At 36.6% G+C, this 17,866-nt stretch overlaps 1 protein-coding gene across 1 annotated transcript in view; it reads left to right on the top strand.

Moving 5' to 3' along the window:
* LONRF1 (LON peptidase N-terminal domain and ring finger 1) overlaps window positions 1-17,866 on the top strand; it is a 32,318-nt gene that overhangs the window by 9,874 nt on the left and 4,578 nt on the right. The window contains exons 2-11 of the mRNA XM_032468806.1: window positions 1,055-1,173; window positions 2,173-2,295; window positions 5,148-5,297; window positions 5,810-6,050; window positions 6,153-6,249; window positions 7,535-7,649; window positions 11,952-12,073; window positions 14,422-14,580; window positions 14,692-14,854; window positions 17,646-17,798. Coding sequence (XP_032324697.1) covers window positions 1,055-1,173; window positions 2,173-2,295; window positions 5,148-5,297; window positions 5,810-6,050; window positions 6,153-6,249; window positions 7,535-7,649; window positions 11,952-12,073; window positions 14,422-14,580; window positions 14,692-14,854; window positions 17,646-17,798 — 1,442 coding nt within the window. The remainder of the gene's footprint in view (window positions 1-1,054; window positions 1,174-2,172; window positions 2,296-5,147; window positions 5,298-5,809; window positions 6,051-6,152; window positions 6,250-7,534; window positions 7,650-11,951; window positions 12,074-14,421; window positions 14,581-14,691; window positions 14,855-17,645; window positions 17,799-17,866) is intronic.

Below are 17,866 nucleotides of genomic sequence, written 5' to 3'. Positions count from 1 at the left end.
CAGCAACTGAAAAAGGCCTGTCTAATTTAATTGTTAAATCGAGAGTTTTCTGAAGAAAAGCAGTCATTTAAAAACTAGAGTAAATCAGGGAGCTATTTAGGAGGTTTTTTGTTTTGTTTTGTTTAAATAATGAGGCACTATGGACTTTATGCCCTTCCCACAATGAATGCTTTATTTTATTAGCGTACATTTTCGAAGCTTTCAAAGATGAATAACTTTAAAAGAAGAGTCTAGTTAATGTCATCTGTAGATGTACTGAAAATTAGTTTCTGGCTTAGTCTTCAGTTTTAGAATCTATGTACCTGTAGTAATTGATTATAGTATAAATGAACCAACTAAGTGCCTTAAATTTTGAGTGCTGTTGGATACTAGTTTGGTTTCTCAAATAGAGACACAGCACCTGGTGAAATTATCAACAGAGATTTTTTTCCCTTAAATATTTGAAATTAAATCTGTTTTGGGACTGTCCAATACTGTTCTTATTAATGGCAGGAATTAAAATTTTTTCCCTCTTGAGAAAGCTGACTCATTTCCTCTAGAACCCGTTTCCTCCAGAAGCAGGACCACTGTGCGCCCTCGTAAGCTTATGCCTTGGTCAATTTTTGTAACTATGGGGATTCCACGTGCAATAGCTACACATATGGTCCTTTATAAATGAAGACTTTGAAACGAGGTATAGAAAAGTAAGATTTACCACAAAAAGGCAAATCTTCTAAACATCTGAGACATAAGTCTTTTAAACCTTTACAGAATGACCTATTTTAAGAAAACAGTCATTTTCTTAGGGGTGCTTATTCATATTATAAAAATATTTTCAGCTTTTTAGCATAACTTCCTCCACTACAATAATCTACTCACAATGATCTGATATAACTTATAGATAAATTTCAGCATGTTAGTGGGTTGCACATGTACTATGCTTGGTTCGGTACCTTGACTTTGGTGGTTATTGACTAGGATCACTAAGTCAGTTCTTAATCTAGTATGATGTACTTTGTGGATTACACAATAATCTTTTAAAAATAATCAAACCTTCATAACATATTTATTTCAGAACCCAACGACTTGACTCTGAAAATTTACAGAGCTGAATCATATGCTGGTCTCCAAGAGTTTAAGGCAGCTATAGAAGATTTAAATGCAGTTCTCTTTCAACTGCCAGATTGGCCTGAGGTAAAATTACTGTTTTACATTTGCATACATTAAAAAATTTCAGCTGTAAGGAACATGCATTCAATTATGGTTGTAAGTTATAACACAATGGATTGGTTGATTCTTTAAGTAAAACATATAGAATTTTAGAAATCTAGGGTCAATATTTTGAGTGGGTGAATATCATCTGACAGTTTTTTAAACTATTAAGGAACCTTTGTTTCCTAACTGAATTCAAGGCACAGAAAAAAAAAAGAGACTTTAGTATACAGCATTTCCTCAAAGAGATACAACTTGGCCATATTGTGAAGATGAATCCAAACTGGTTATCAATGGAGGTGGTTTATTAAAAGAAAGAAGTCCTTGAGGCTGAACAACTGACCGAGGCACTGTAACAGAACTAGGTGATGAGGCAGTGATTTCACAGATGGGAGCAAAGCAGGTTGCCTTGCCTTTGCTGTTTTAAAAAAGACTTGCGGTATGTTTGCCATGTATGATCAGTTTACTAATTCTCCTTCTTATCAAATTGCCAAGCCAAATCAGTTCATCTCCCATATATGTTCTTTAAACTAGAAGTTTTTCTTTTATGTGACTTTCCTCCATTCAAAGCTGTGCCTTTGAAGACAGTATAATACGGATGCTCTAAAAATTATGAATTAATATGGAAAATGATGCAAAATCCCATGATGGCATGACTGGTTAGTACACATCAATTATATGTTAAGAATAAGAGGGAAAATGATCTGTATGGACAACTTTAAAACTGTTAAAAAGGAAAGAACCCTCTGGACTTAGATCACATACTTAGAAATGTGGTTTTGGAGTCCTTTTCTGGGCCTCAGATCCCCCATAAGTGCCTCTCCAGGGTAGGGTGTAAATATGCCTTTAAAATGCACTGGGCTCCTTAGAGTCTAATTTTGAGTTTCAAAATGAGCATTTCTGAGCAGACTTTTTTTCCTTGATACTGATTTAAAAAATTTTTCTATCAGTAAAAGTTGTGTATATGTGCTTTTATTGAAGGTCTACTTCAGGAAAGGAAAAGTCCTCCATGATGCTGGTTTTTTAGGTGATGCCTTACAACTATTTCTTCAGTGCTTAGCGCTGGATGAAGATTTTGCACCCGCACGGCTAGAAGTAGAAAAGGTAATCAGTTTACCAACTGTAATACTTCAAGACAGGTCTACGTACAACACAGGTCTTTTTAAAGATGCTAATTAGAAACTTGGGGTGAGAACGTAAGGAATGTCCATAAGTCAAATTTAGTAGCAGTTTGACAAATGGTTTTCATATTCATCTATTTAATGTCTGAAGTTCTTACTGAAATCAAAACATTTCATTTGGAGATAGTTAAATGCATTATTTTTGCTTAGTTAAATTTAAATGTTCTCTAATAGTTTGTTCCATGGGAGCCAGACTAATCATCCTTAATTAAACACTGTTGTTATGATGTTCCTGCTCAGGAATTTTTATTGGCTTCCCTTTGCCTTTCACTTCAGGTCTAAGCTTTGCTTGCTTTCCATGGTTGCAATAGTATTGCCCCACTCAATTTGTTTTGCCATAATTTTCTCAGTACTCCATACATCACTTTCCAAAGTTTGTTCAGTGGTATGTTCGTAGATGTTAATTAAGAGGAAAAAGGGAGGGGGTTCTGTGATCAAATGACTTTGGGAAACACTGGGTTAAACCAATTAAACAGGTTTCTTCAGAACCTTCTCAGAGTTTTTGCTTTGCTAGCATGACAGTAACATTCAGCTTTTGTCAAATTTACTCACAAGGGATCTGGGAAGACTAGGATTTGAAAAAAAACTTGGGGGAGGGAACCTACCTTAAGACAATTTCAGTGCCTAGTCACGATGCTCTCCTCAGTGTCCCCTAAACATGCCACATTATTTATCACCTTTGCAGTATTTCTAAGAGTGTAGCTTTTTGTCAGAATCACCGTGGGTGCATGGTAAACACAAAGATTCCTGGGCCCCACCACAGATCTTTGGAATTAGAATCTCTAGAATTGGGGCATAGTTTTAACAAGCACCTTGGGAAATTCTTACGTACCTTGAAGTATGAGAGATTTCAAATTTTTCTCAGATCCCAAATGCCTATGAATACAGCTAACATTGCTATATTCTCTTGTGAGGTTTGTCGGCATATACTTTCTAACCCACCAATTTAACAAAAAATGGTTTACTTTTGTGTTTTCTGAGTATTCTCTATTTGCTAGTGTTATCTCCCTGGTGAGACTGCAGACTTTTTAGAGGCTTATGATTTTGCATTTTCCATGCTGCTGGATATCCTTATATTTCTGTAAATATTTGTTGGTTAATAAGGTCAGGTGAATGCAAAACAACTAATGCTTTGTTTTTCCCCAATATGCTTTTTGCAAATTGTGGTACAATGTACATATAATCAAATGCATGGATTTTATAGTTCAGTGAGTTTTGAGAAATTATACACTCATGTAATAGCATCCAAATCAAGATATGGAATATTTCCATCACCCTAGACAGTTCCCTAGTTTCCTTTCCAGCAAGGCCACTATCTCCCTGCTTCCAGAGGGCACTACTGCTGAGATCTCTATCACCAAAGAACAGTTCTGCCTATTCCAGACCTTCGTATACATGGAATCATACAGTGTGGACTTTTTTCTGTCTGGCTTTTTTTTTGCTCAACATAATATTTTTGAGATACATCCAGTACTTTTTTTCTTTTTTATTGTTCACCAAGCATCCCATTGTATGCACATACCACAATTTGTGATACAGTTAGTGGTGATTTTCATTTGGATTGTTTCTAGTTGGTGTTGCGAACATTCTTATACAAGTCATTTTGTGGACATAGGTTTTTTTATCTCTTCAGTAAATAAGAGTGGAATTGCTAGGTTCTAGGGTAGCTGTGTGTTTAATACCTTTTTTTTTTTTAACCAGGGGAAATGTAAAAACATATCCAAATATTTACATGTCTGTTCAGTAAATGGGGTATTGCTTGAGCTCCTACCAAATATGCACACTTGCACACTTTTGTTGACATTGTATATATTTCCTCTTTCTTTACATTGTAACAAGCCATGAATAATTTTGATTTTTGTATGTTGAGAGAGAGCACAACTGAAAAACCATACCTCCAAACTGAGACTTAAAAAGTGTTCTGCTGTACATGTACACATAGCTTATTGGACCAATTTGAATCCCTTGCATTTCCTTCTAGCCAGGTTCCTCCTGTCTCAGCCACCCCGATTCTTGAGAGTTTTAGACATATTCCTGAGAGAAGCACCCAGAAATCTGGATTCTGCAGCTGCCTTCCATAAGGGACAGCTGCCCTGTGGTGACCACCCAAGCTGGGCAGTGGCAATTGCCTGTGCAGGTCCCTTGTTGAGGGAAAAGCTAAATTCAGTGTAAACACATTGAATTTTAGAGTTTTGTAGTTAAAGGCCCAAGTTCACATAAACACTCTTAAGTCCAGCCTTAAAATATACATTGTAATGAACTATGAACTGTTTTGACAGGATGAGGCTTGCTAATATTCAGAGATAGGTATTTTCCACTTCTCTTAAGAGCTCTTTTTACAAACCTTGTATTAAAACGTCTGCCTTTACCTTGAGCACCTTGGCAGGCCACCAGTCTAACCACCCCCACACCTGTCTTCTGATTGGTTTCTTTGGGGTAATTTGACCCCATTCAGGCACCCCTTGGTTTTGCAGGACTTTTTTCATCATTATGGAAGCTCTGGTTTTCACTTCACCTGTTCCTTCTCTGTTCATTAAAATAATGTTGGCTACAAGTTTTCTTTTTCCTTTTTAAGTTGATCTAGAGCTGGCTTACAGTATTACATTAGTTTCAGGAGTACAACATAGTGATTTGGCATTTTTATAAGTTATACTCCATATGAAGTTGTTATAAATTTGCTATAAATTTTCTAAAAATTCTTAAATATTAGGTAACTATACTAAATTACCAAATATTTTATACTTTCCATTACTTTTAACAATATTTCTCTTTCAGATTTTATGTGATTTATTATCACCTGAAAACTTAAAAGAAGGCCTGAAGGACTCTTCCTGGAGTTCATTACCATGTATTAAAAACAAACCTTTTGGTTTTCCTTCATTAATGGAAGAGTCTCACTCAGCCAGTGAGCTTAGCCCAGAGCAGGTAAGAGGGTGAGGAAAAGATGATCACAGGCTTAGTGTATCTGTTTCTTTATGGGTTATGATCTTCACTTTCCTGGTTTCAAGTATTAGACTCTATTTAGGTACTTTTAACCTAGTAAGCATGTCTAAATAGGGTTTCATCTGTAGCCTTTTATTTTACACTAAAAACTTTTATGTAAAATATTTGCTTATTAATCGCAATGTTAAGTCACCTGAGCATCAGAAAACTTTCAGGGTCTTGGGAAATATAAAACATTGTATTTATTTTAGTTTCCTTGAGGAAAGAAACAACTATATTAGCATAACTACTTAAACCTCATTATAACATAAATCAGCTGATGTCCAGGGCTATGTAAGTACTGGCAAAAATCATTTACTTGCCAGGGTTTTAGAATTAAAAGTTGGTGTTAAATTATAAGACATCAAAGTTTTATTTCAGTTTGATTCTTGGCGAGAGCAATAAGGATTGTAAAGAAATACAGTGAGTTACTCTTGTGTATTGTATTTTTGTAGAGTGAAAACATAGCAGCAGTCACTTCGGAGCTTGTCAAAGGAAGCTTAAACCGGGCTCGGTCAACACAGGCTATAAATTCAACAGAAATGCCTGCCAGAGAGGACTGTTTAAAAAGAGTGTCCTCAGAACCTTTACTATCTCTTCAGGAGAAAGGTGTTCTGCTGAAAAGAAAGTTGTCTCTGTTAGACCAGGATGTGATTGTAAATGAAGATGGAAGAAATAAGCTGAAAAGACAGGGAGGTAAAAATTTCACTACACTGATAAAACACATTGGTTTATTTAGAATGGCCTTCAAACTTTTTCCTAAAGAACATCATCCTCTCTTTTTTTTTTTTTTAACAGAAACTCCCAATGAAGTCTGTACGTTTTCATTAACTTACGGTGACATCCCAGAAGAATTAATAGATGTCTCAGATTTTGAGTGTTCCCTCTGCATGAGGTAAGTATGTGAAATTTTATAAAGATGAATATTTTATATTAGTGTAAATAAAATACAGAGTAGATAAACATAATCTACTCTGTAATAACAGGCAATGTGAAGTTAACAGAATACTGGATTAAAAACCAAAAGATACGAACTTTAGTCCTAGTTTCCCTTTCACTTCTTGGGCATATAATGCAATCTCTGAACCTTATTTATTAGCTTTTCTTTACTTAGAAAGTGGGGTCAGGATTTGCATAGCCTATATTGCAGCCTTGTAAGAGTCAAATGACTTAAGATATAAAAAGTATCTGGGGAAATTGTACTATAAAAGCTTTCTTTGTTATTAGTGAGACACTGATATATCCATGGTTTTAGACTTGGGTAAGAATTCTAATGATGTGTGTATGTGATTCTGCCTTGTTTTATATCTTAAATCTAAAATCCTTTTTAAGTAACATTGGATATAAGCATTTCCGTTATATAGAATGCTTATAATACTGAGACTGATAGTTCTGATAGAACATTTTCCATTTACATGAACTGTGCAGGGAGGCAAGAGAACTGCGTGTAGCGCCCAGTGTTGGCCACACCAGGCCAGTAGTGACGAGCTGTATTTCTGAGTGAATCCCTTAACTCTGAGTCTTGACTTCTTCATCTGTTAGAGGAGGGGATTAGACCCAGACAATTTCCAAAGTACCTATACCTCTAACAATACTTTTAGGAACTTCTGTAGTATCATGTTTCAGGAAATAATTATAATGTATGGGAAGTTAGTTTTTCCATATTGTTTGAGTATCAACATCTGGTATTAAGCCTTAAATTTCTTTAGGATTCAATGGTAATATTTAGTGGATTATTTTTAATGAATTTTATAAAGAAAGCCAATTTGAAAGTGATGATAAAATAAGAATCTATATAAAAACAAGTGAGTAAGTATTAATGATATATTTTACATAGTTTATTTTGCAATAAGCCTTTGAAGTCTGTTGTGGTTTTTAGATGTACTGCACATCGCCATCTGGACCAGCCCCATTTCAAGTGTGGGGCAGCCACGTGAGTGGCAGTTGTCCTAGTCAGTACAGCTCCAGGCCCCCAGCAGGAATCTCTGTTGGTTGCAAACTTTTAAAGGTTCAGGAGGATGTAACTGCATTTACCACCACCCGTTCCGTTCTCTGCTGCCCACCGCACCCTCCTTCCTCCTCCTCTACATAAAGATTAGTGTTGTGGTTCTGTTACTTTGTTCAGTTTTCCCAATGGATAGTTTAATATAAAAACTAACATGTATTTTGGTTGATTTCAGGTTGTTTTTTGAGCCAGTAACAACCCCCTGTGGACATTCATTCTGTAAGAATTGTCTTGAGCGTTGTTTAGATCACACACCATATTGTCCCCTTTGCAAAGAAAGCTTAAAAGAGGTAAACATTTTTATATTTACCTGTTTATTGGTCTTAAGTGTGGCAATATCATTTGATTTCTGTTCAGCTATAGAAATAGTGATGATTATGTTTAGGATAAATTATATTATATATGCTTATGTTGAGGATAAATTATATTATATATGCTAAGTGACCAAAAAGGATCATGTTTCACTACCCCACGTGCAAGAGTCAGAGAAAAGCACATTTGGAGAGGATAGGAGAAAGGAGACATGTTCTGGAGACCAAGCCCCCATACTTAATTTTTTTTTTTTTAACAAAGGAGGTGTGGTCAAGTACCTGATCAGGAATATATTGAATTTTCATGATGACAGTACTGGGGAAACCCAGCTGCCCTGCCTCACACCCCCAGTAATAGGCTAGATCTCAGGCCTGGTCCCAGCCCCTTAACATCTAGAACAACTCTGTCCAATAGAACTTTCTGCATTGATGGAGATGCTCTGTATGCTGTCCAGCATGGTAGCCACTGGCCATGTGTGTGGAAGTGTAGCTAGTGTGACTGAGGAACTGTATTTTAAACTTCGTTTTATTAGTTTACAGCTAATTAGGCACACGTGAGTAGTGGCCACCACACTGGACGCACGGCTGTAGGAAGTGGTGGACTGGCAAGGAGAGAGGGAGGCACAGCTTCCCACACTCATCCTCGTATAGTCAGTGATCCACACTAACCACCTGCTTTAGTAAAGTAGTGGATCTCAGGTGGTACCTTCTGTAACCAGTGGGGGCGGCACCCTCTCAATTGTGCTTCAATGATGGGAGATCCCCAAAGCTGAAGGCAAAGCCTGATAATTCTGAGCTCCAACTGCAGTGGTAGCATTTATCAGGGAGATTGAGTCTGTCTCTGGATTGTCTGGGGGAAAAAAAGTGTCTTCCAAATATGAATAAGAAATTGATAAAACCATTTTGCTACTGAAAATACATGGTTATTTCCTGTGTAGGAAACACAGCTCATATGTATAGATATCATCATAGCATGTGTGTATTGTTATGTTCGCCGTAATATAGCAGGCCTATGTGTAGTAAAACACAAGACCACATGTAGAATGTTCACAAAGTCAGGAAACATAAGGTGAAAAGCTCATTATTCTTAAAGAGTTTGTTAGTTATATTTTCAGCTAATATACTCAAGTGTTTTCAGGTGAAGTACCCTAAACATGCTGTCTTTCCTGATTTCCCAGAGTTTTTATATACTTTCATGTAGTATGCTGGTTTTTTAGATTAAAATTTAGATACATTAAATTTAAATTTAGAAATGTCTCACCTTAAAAAATGTCTGGAGTTTTAAGGAAAATGAAATAATTGTTAGTTAAAAATATAACTAACATACTAACTTTATCCTGTGTCCTGACACTGAAGACACCAAGACACCCTGTGTAATTGGTAAAAATCTAAATATATATTTACAAAAGTAAAATTGATAGGCTCTACAATTTTCTGCTTTTCCTACATGTCATTTTATTTTGCTCATTTTTTCATTTGAATACATTTTAAAGATTGATTTTTGTAGCAGCAAACTAGTCCAATGATATAACATTTTCCTATTGTTGGGCACTTTTTTTTTTTATTTTTAAGTATACTGTGCTTTTTGTCTTTGACTCATTCCTTATGATAAATTTTTGTGAGGTGAATTACTGGGTCAAAGGCCACATATTTATAAGACTCTAAAAACCAACTGCCAGATTGCCTAGGTCCTGAGAAATGTACAAATTTAAGACTCTTACTAGTAACATAAGAGAGGCTGTATTTCCCAAATTAATAGATTAGTTATAAATTTTAAAACATCTTTATTGATTTAATAGAAAATGGGAATAAAATTGCTTTTATAATGTCTGTAATTTGCTTAATTTTATAATAAATTCTTCAGTTATTTGTGTACATATTCTCTGCTCAAGAGCACTTCTTTCCAGGCTATAGTCCAGTGGTTCTCCAAGTATGTTCCTCTGGCCAGCAGCATCTGTGCCCCCTGGGAACTTGTTAGAAATACAAATTCTTAAAGAAGTTATGACAAATATGTACAATGGGATATTACTCAGCCATAGAAAGAATGAAATAATGCCATTTGCAGCAACATGAATGGACCTAGAGATTATCATATTAAGTGAAGTAAGTCAAAGACAAATATCATATGATATCACTTATATGTGGAATCTAAAAAATGATACAAATTTTATTTACAAACCAGAAATAGACTCACAGAGATAGAAAACAAACTATGGTTACCAAAGGAGGAAAGGCTGGGGAGGGATAAATTAGGAGTTTGGGATTAACAGATACACACTACTATGTGTAGAATAAACAATAAGGACTTACAGTATAAAACAGGGAACTATATTCAACTTTTTGTAATAAACTATAATGGAAGCGAATCAGAAAATATATGTGTGTGTATACACACACACATATGGATGTATAACTGAATTGTTTTGCTGTACACCTGAAACTAACAATGTAAACTACACTTCAATAAAAAATAAAATTGAACATGAGGAATATAGTCAATATTTTATGACTATAAATGGAGCATAACCTTTATTTTTTATTTATGTATTTATTTTACAACATATTTTAAAAGTTGAAGTATAGTTGATGTACCGTATTGTATGTTACAGGTATACAATATAATGATTCACAAATTTTTAAAGGTTATATTCCACTTATAGTTATTATAAAATACTGGCTATATCCCCCATGTTGTACAATACATCCTTGCAGCTTATTTTATACCTGATGGTTTGTACCTCTTAATCCTCCACCTCCATCTTGCCCCTCCCCTTCCCCTCTCCCCACTGGTAACCACTAGTTCCTTCTCTACATCTGTGAGTCTGTTTCTCTTCTGTTATATTCACAAGTTGTCATATTTCTTTAGATTCCACGTGTGATATCTTACAGTATTTCTCTTTCTGCGACTTATTTTACTTGAAATAGAGCATAAACTTTAAAAATTGTGTATCACTGTACTATATACCCGTAGCATATAATGTACAGCAACTATACTTCAATTAAAAAATAAGAGGATTAAAAATAATAGCATAGGGCTATTAAGTGGCAGATGTTTGAATTATACCTAGACTTTGGTTCCAGAGTCCATGCTTAATAAATATTTGCTGAATTAAGATATAAAAGAATGATTTTTTAAAAAGGAAAAAAAAAAGAAACAAACTCTCAGACCCTACTCGAGCCACTAAATCAAACTCTGGGGTGGGGCTCTGCATTTTTAACAAGCCATGATTACAAGCCATGATTCATACTATAGTTTAAAAACCACTCCTGAAACCCATTTCCCCACCGTTCACGCTTCCTACTCTCTTCTTCATTGGATAATGACAAAACCCTTATCTTTGCTGGGTCTGTAGAGGAAGGGTGGCTTGCCTTTATCTTACCTTATGACTGTCTCCCAGAAGTTTTTCCTCACTCCTTTTATTAAATTGGTAAGGGGCATTTTTTTTTTTGGTCCAAAATTCTGCGCACACACTCTGCCCTAGGCCCTGGCCCTATGCAGTTTTTAGTTTAATTACAGAGATACCAGGTATCCCTGTCCATGTAATATGGTGTGCAGGGTATGTATGGTAACAGCCTTTTATAGGTAAAGGGTAAGGGATTCTTGGGAGACAGAAGAATAATTAAGGAACACTTTATTCAGAAGGTAAAATTGGAGCCAGACCTTGAAGGATAGTAAGGCTTCTCACAGGCAGGAGTGAGAGGGCTTTTAGCAGTTGGAAGAGAATAACACGAAATCGCACAGGGGTGGCAGTTTTCAGAGTATTAAGGAAGTGGTACAAATGTACCGTTTTCTGGAAGGGGTGCATCATACAGGAAAAGGAACCTCTTGATAGTGGGATGAAAATGGAAGGAAAATCTGAAAGAAAAATTACTTGGAAATGCTGCCACTAAAATGGGGAACAAAAGAGGGAATAATTTTGCTTTTCTTAAATAAGGCAGGTGCATTATTTTCTTCATTCCTTATTTTTGTTTCTTAATTAAGACACTAGTTTCAGGTATTCATGAACTGTCAGATGGAAATTGGCCTTTACTGTGGGAGGTGACGGGGCAGCACTGACCGCCACTAATGAAGACCTGCGGTCACAGCAAGACAAGGGTCTTAGATCCAGTTCTTGAGTCCAGCCACAACCACATTCCTTTAATGCTCTTGAGCTACACCTCAGGCAGGTTTACCTGTTCAGCACCATCCGTTGTAATGTCCCCCCTCACTAATGAACTCAGAATTGCCTGTATAAGTATGTAATAAAGGTTACTGGAGTGTAAAATAATATTGTCTTTTAGTATCTAGCAGATAGGAGGTACTCTGTCACACAGCTGTTGGAAGATTTGATAGTGAAGTATCTGCCTGATGAACTGTCTGAGAGAAAAAAAATGTATGATGAAGAAACTGCTGAACTCTCACAGTAAGTTTCTTCTCATAAAAATCAACATCATCGAATTATGAACTACTGCCCTGTGAAACAGGCAGGAGAAGCCTCCTCACAGCAAGCTGGATTCTGCCTTTAGTTCAGCCCAGTCTGGTCAAAGGCATATTTTAAACGAATATTGGTCAGCTTCCCCGTCCTCAACAGAAGTTTCTAAAAGTTCATTTGGTAACTTCCATATGTTTAGTTGGGAACAACTGACTGCTCTCTGAACCGACGCGGTGTTCTGGGGGAGGACAGGTTTCCTACAGTGATGTCCAGCCCTGTATTTGGGAATGGAGAGGTTGGGGGTGTGGGCAGTGGTTGCGGGAAACTGCAGCCCTCCCGCGTCACAGCCCTGCAGGGGGAAGGCTGAGGATGCCAGAGGCTTGGAAGGGGGTGGGACCTTGAGGCCTGAGACTGAAATTGGAAGGGATGACTTCAGGGCTACATTCTCCATTACTGAAGATACTGTCAGCAGAACTGACTTCACACCAGGAAGGTGGAAAACCTGGTGGTAACCTTGGGGTTCAGTGCTGCAGACCAGTATTGAGAGCGTAAGGGCTAACCAGGGCTGGGTAGGTTTGAGCTGGTTTTGTTGCTGTGTGTATCTTTTACTTTTCTTCCCCTTTTTCCCTTCATGTTTTACCTCTTTCATGAGTCTCTTGAGTCTCCAAGTTTCTCATGGGTTTGTAATTTCTTAAATATTTTTTTTCCCATTTTCTTTTAACTGGACACTAAAAAGCAAAATTGTAAATTTTTATGCTGTTTGTTTTTTAATATATAAATATTTTCTATTTCTTTCTAAGGAAAACGTAATTTTGCTTGTAGACTTTTTCAGTATGTGTCCACCAAATGTCTTCACTAGGCCTGCAGTAGAAGAAAGGTTTCCAGTCTTTTCTCTATATAAGTTGGTAATGATTTGTCTTCTCTTGGAATTGATATTTTATTGAGTGATTTTTATAATGGAAAATATTCTGATGGGAGGCTGAAGAACCTTTTTGAACACTGCAGAAAAGCAGGATATAAAAAAACTGCAGATAGACTTTTGAAATATTTAAGCATAGTGACAGGACCAGTCCTCCCCAGAAGAGTGGACTCCACAAGTGGCAGAGGAGCAGGGCTATGAGGGAGCCTGAGTGTGGTGGAGAGAGGCCTTAGGGAGTCTTGCTGCCTGCTAACTAACAGGGCTGTTTTTTTAAGGGGTAACTCATTCTCTAGTACTTGTAAGTTTTGCTAATTAATAGGCGTACTGGGTTTTTGTTGTTTTATGTTCCCAAGAAGAGTGCTCAGTGATGGTAAAATATACAGTTTTAAAAGTAGAGGAGCTAGTGATTGTATAGTAAACATGAGTTAATTAAATATTACTTCTACATAAGTAATTTCTGGTCTTTTTGAAGAAAAGACTAGAAAATATTAATGAGAGGGGAAAAAAGCCATAATCTATAACCCAAAGGGAATCACCATTGGCATTTCAGCATATATCCTTCTAGATTTTAACATATGTAAATACATTTTAAACAAAGATGGGATCATTTTACTCATTCTATAACCTCCTTTTCTCTAAACATTCAAGCATAGCATCCCATTTTATGGTTCCATCATAGTTTACTTGCCTCTCTTTTTGCTTCTGAGTTTCAGCTGCTATACATAGTGCTGCATTGAACATTATAGTACTTAGAGGGAAAAAAGTGAGCCTGTTGGTTCAAAGGATACGAACATTTTCACAGGTTTTAATGTATGCAGCCAAATTCTTCAACATGGTTATTCCGGTCTTCCCTGCCTCCCGCACTGCCAGTTTCCCCATACCCTGGCCAAAGCCTGTATCCTTCATAGTTCCTGCCAATCTGGCAATGGAAAATGTTGTATCATTTCATCATCTGGAAATAATGTTATCTCATTGAATTGTCTGTTTTTGGTAGTATGAAAGTATTTTAATGCCTAATTTTTAATTTGCTTTTTGTCTTTTGTGGGAGCTCATTTTTCCTTATTGTTATCCAAGAGTAAGAGTATTTTATGAATAAAAGATATTAACTCTATCATAGTTTAAACACATCTGTAGTATAAAGTAGTAATTATCATCAGTTGCTTTTTGACCGTAAGTTACATAACCTGGTATCTCAAATTCAAATTTACCTGTAAGAGGATCACAGAGAGATTTTTAGTGTTAGTATCACATCAACTTGAACTTAAATGAAGAGGATACTGATTCTTATTCTTGTCAAGAATAAAAATCACCTGAGTTTAGAGCTGATTTCTTTTTGTTTCATATTAATTTATTACTGTTGCAAGTTTTACTTATTTTTGTTGAATGTTCTGATGTATAATGACACTTTTTTCTTCTTCAGCTTGACTAAGAATGTTCCAATATTTGTTTGCACTATGGCCTACCCCACTGTGCCTTGCCCTCTTCATGTATTTGAGCCAAGATACAGATTGATGATTCGAAGAAGTATACAGACTGGAACTAAACAATTTGGGATGTGTGTCAGTGATACACAAAATAGGTATGCTTGTTGTGTAAATACTTTTATCGATTCTGTAATTTTCTTTGAATATTGTGGAGAACTTGCATGCTTGTTGCTTGAACTTTGATATTAATTGAGTTTTTCTTTTAGTTTTGCAGATTATGGCTGTATGTTACAAATTAGAAATGTACATTTTTTGCCTGATGGAAGGTCTGTGGTTGATACCGTTGGAGGAAAGCGGTTTAGGGTTTTAAAAAGGGGAATGAAAGATGGATACTGCACTGCAGACATTGAATATCTGGAAGATGTGAAGGTATTAGAAACTATTCTTTTTCAGCACCCTTTGGTGTACTCTGTCCTAGGTATTACACAGGCATACAGGCAGTATTTCTGGGCACATAAACCAATTATTCCTATCAGAGACCCTCATCAATACTTAGGCAAAGTAGCTCCAAGTTACCTTTTTCTCACGTTGCTCCTAATCGTTGTGAGTTCCAAGAGAACTTGGGAGACCAGAACCTAGATTCTGTTCATTTCTACCAGCCCAACAACCAGCAGCGTGCCCAGAACGTGAGTATATTTGCATGGTTCATACTTAACCATAGCAGTGCATTGAACTAAACTTCCAACCCATCTAAGTTATGAAACCTTCCAACCCTTGCCCTTGTTAATTGAATATATTAGTAGTCAAAGCTTGATGTGATCAGCAGATTGAACTCTGATGTAAAGGTAAACACACAAAATCCTTGAAGAATTGTTCTATATATGCTGAAGATAACCTTAATAGACGGAGTTGAGTGCTTTGTTCAAACCCAGGGCATCACAGACAGCACTGTCAGTGTCATTATTGGTGGTATCTTTCCAGGGGAGGGTAATTGTCATAACTTTCTTGGATAGGATTAATGCTGCCTTGTTGCTGTTTTCCAGGAATTACTTTACCATCTACACTTAATTTAGGTACCACAAAAATGATTTGATACTATAAATATCAAATCAGTTTCCTTTGGAAGGGCATTATAACAACATAGATGTTACATACTGTTGCTTGTTCATTGATCTGTTTGGGCCCTTCATGTCAGTCAGCATTTATTGAATGTTGGCATTAGGCATTTCTACAAATACTAACTCACTGAATCTTCAAAACTCTGTAAGATAGTTAGCAGATGAGGAAAGTAAAATTCAGAAGTGTTCATTTGCCTAAAATCCTATAGGTAGTGTAATAAAAATGATGTAAAGCCAGCTCACTGCCTCAAAGTGCTGTGTTGTATCATTATCAATACCATATTGCTTCGCTGCTGATGAACTTCATTAATCTGATACTGCTTGTCCTATCTTTTTATTAAGATACTATGGGGAAACTTTGCTTCATGCCGGGGGCCAAAAGTATGTAGTCATTTGTAACTTTGAGTTGACTGATAAGGCTTTAGGCACGTTTGGTTAATGGAATCATTTGCAAAAGGCGATATTCTTAAAACTAATAACCCTATTTTGGTTTTATCTAAATCTACATCTTTATAGGATTTGCTGACAAAATCCCTTGAGTATTTTGACTAAACATGTAACAGTATGTAAGTATATGACAATAGAATAGCACATTGAAAGTATTACAGATTTGATGTTTAGGAAAGTGAATTCTGTATCTTTGTGGTCTTAGGAATGTCTAATTTTTCTTCATCTTAGTGCCTCATCTATATAATGATTCCTTTTCCATTCTGGAAAAAGCTTCTCAAATTTGCTTTTTATCAGTTTTTTTTTTTTCTCAGAGTACTGTGATGTCTAATGACACTTTATATTCTGTTATATGGTTGCTGTGAAGTTCCATAACTTTAATGCTTGCCTTTAAAACTTCTGCCTGCTTCTTAGCTCCTTTTTTTTCTCTCAGACTCTTATCATTTCCTGTTTACTAGAGCCAATGGTTTGTTTCCTTGAACTTTGTATGGGTGGAAAGCAGACACTTTTCTTTCTTACTCTCTTTAACAAGTCAAGTTTATTTCTGGCTCCTATCAAGTCCAATGTGTCTTAGCAGGGGACTGACTCTTGTGTAGCCTTTGTAAGACCAGAAAGTCTGGAATTGTGTGGCTCCTCAATCTTTTATTTTTAATATGATAAAATAAATATAAGACTTACCACTTTAAGCACCTTAAGTGTACAGGTCAGTGGCATTAAGGATTGTGACGTTGTTGTGAAAAAGCAGATGCTTTTTAAACTTTGGGTTTTTTTTTTTCCCCATTTCAAATCTTCCAAAAATAAGTATGTTCTTTTGTCTTGTGTGTGCTATAGACTTACCTTTTCTATCTCCAGGATGTTTTCAGAGTCTCTCTGTTGTTTTTCTATTGAGTCATCCTGGAAGGCTGACTCAGGCCTGGCACTTGCTCAGATATGTTAACGTTTATGAAGTAGAGGAGTGGGTAGGCTAGGAGTGTGTTAATATGAGATGGCTGGGTTAATGTTCCATCTTCACACCTGTGTTTTATGAGACTACTCTTCTGGGTTAAAGGCTGGCACATTTATGATCCAGTAGTCTGAAGGCCATACAGAAGGGATGGAGGTAGCCTCGGCCTTGGGCCTTCATGCAGTGATGAACTTCTGCTGTAGTGTATTCTCTATCTTCTGATATTCTGGCTTTATATGCTACATTATTTGTTGCATTTTGTTTTTAACTGAGTTCCCTGGTAGAAGATGTAATTAATGCTTCTCCTCCATCCTGGTCTTGCTTCTTCCATGTCATCTGCATCTTAAACCTCCCCCTGGTCTTTCCTTTTATTGTCTCAGCTGTATTCCTCTGCTTTGTTCCACTGCTTTCAAAAGCCATTGATCCACAAAGATGAAAGGAATTCCCAATCCCTGAAGACCTCTGAGGACTCACTCCCCCTCCTGCCCCTCCCACTGCAGTGCTGCACTGCTAACTCAGCAAGGCCGGGAGGTCAGGCCTTACTGTCGTTCTTAGTCTGGCCCATTGGTACTACGTGAGGCAGAAATATACTCTGATCCTGCACTGAAGAAGCAGTCTCTATATTTTAATTTTTTTTTTCCCATTTCTGTAGGGTTGGTGGTATGGACCGGAAGATTGGACACAGGTGTCTTACTGATTATTGTATTTCTAGGTTGAGGATGAAGATGAGCTAGAGAATCTCCGACAGCTTCATGATTTGGTCTACTCTCAAGCCTGCAGCTGGTTTCAGAATCTGAGAGACAGATTTCGAAGCCAAATTCTTCAGCACTTTGGATCGATGCCTGGAAGGGAGGAAAACCTACAGGTATGATGGCTTTGATACTGTTTGCAAAAGTCTCACTTTTTGTTTAAACTCAAATTAGTAGATTTAAG

Source organism: Camelus ferus, chromosome 26 (assembly GCF_009834535.1).
Source record: "Camelus ferus isolate YT-003-E chromosome 26, BCGSAC_Cfer_1.0, whole genome shotgun sequence".
Lineage (NCBI taxonomy): Eukaryota > Metazoa > Chordata > Mammalia > Artiodactyla > Camelidae > Camelus > Camelus ferus.
The sequence above is the reverse complement of the archived record's forward strand: the minus strand, read 5'-3'. Positions and strand labels throughout refer to the sequence as shown.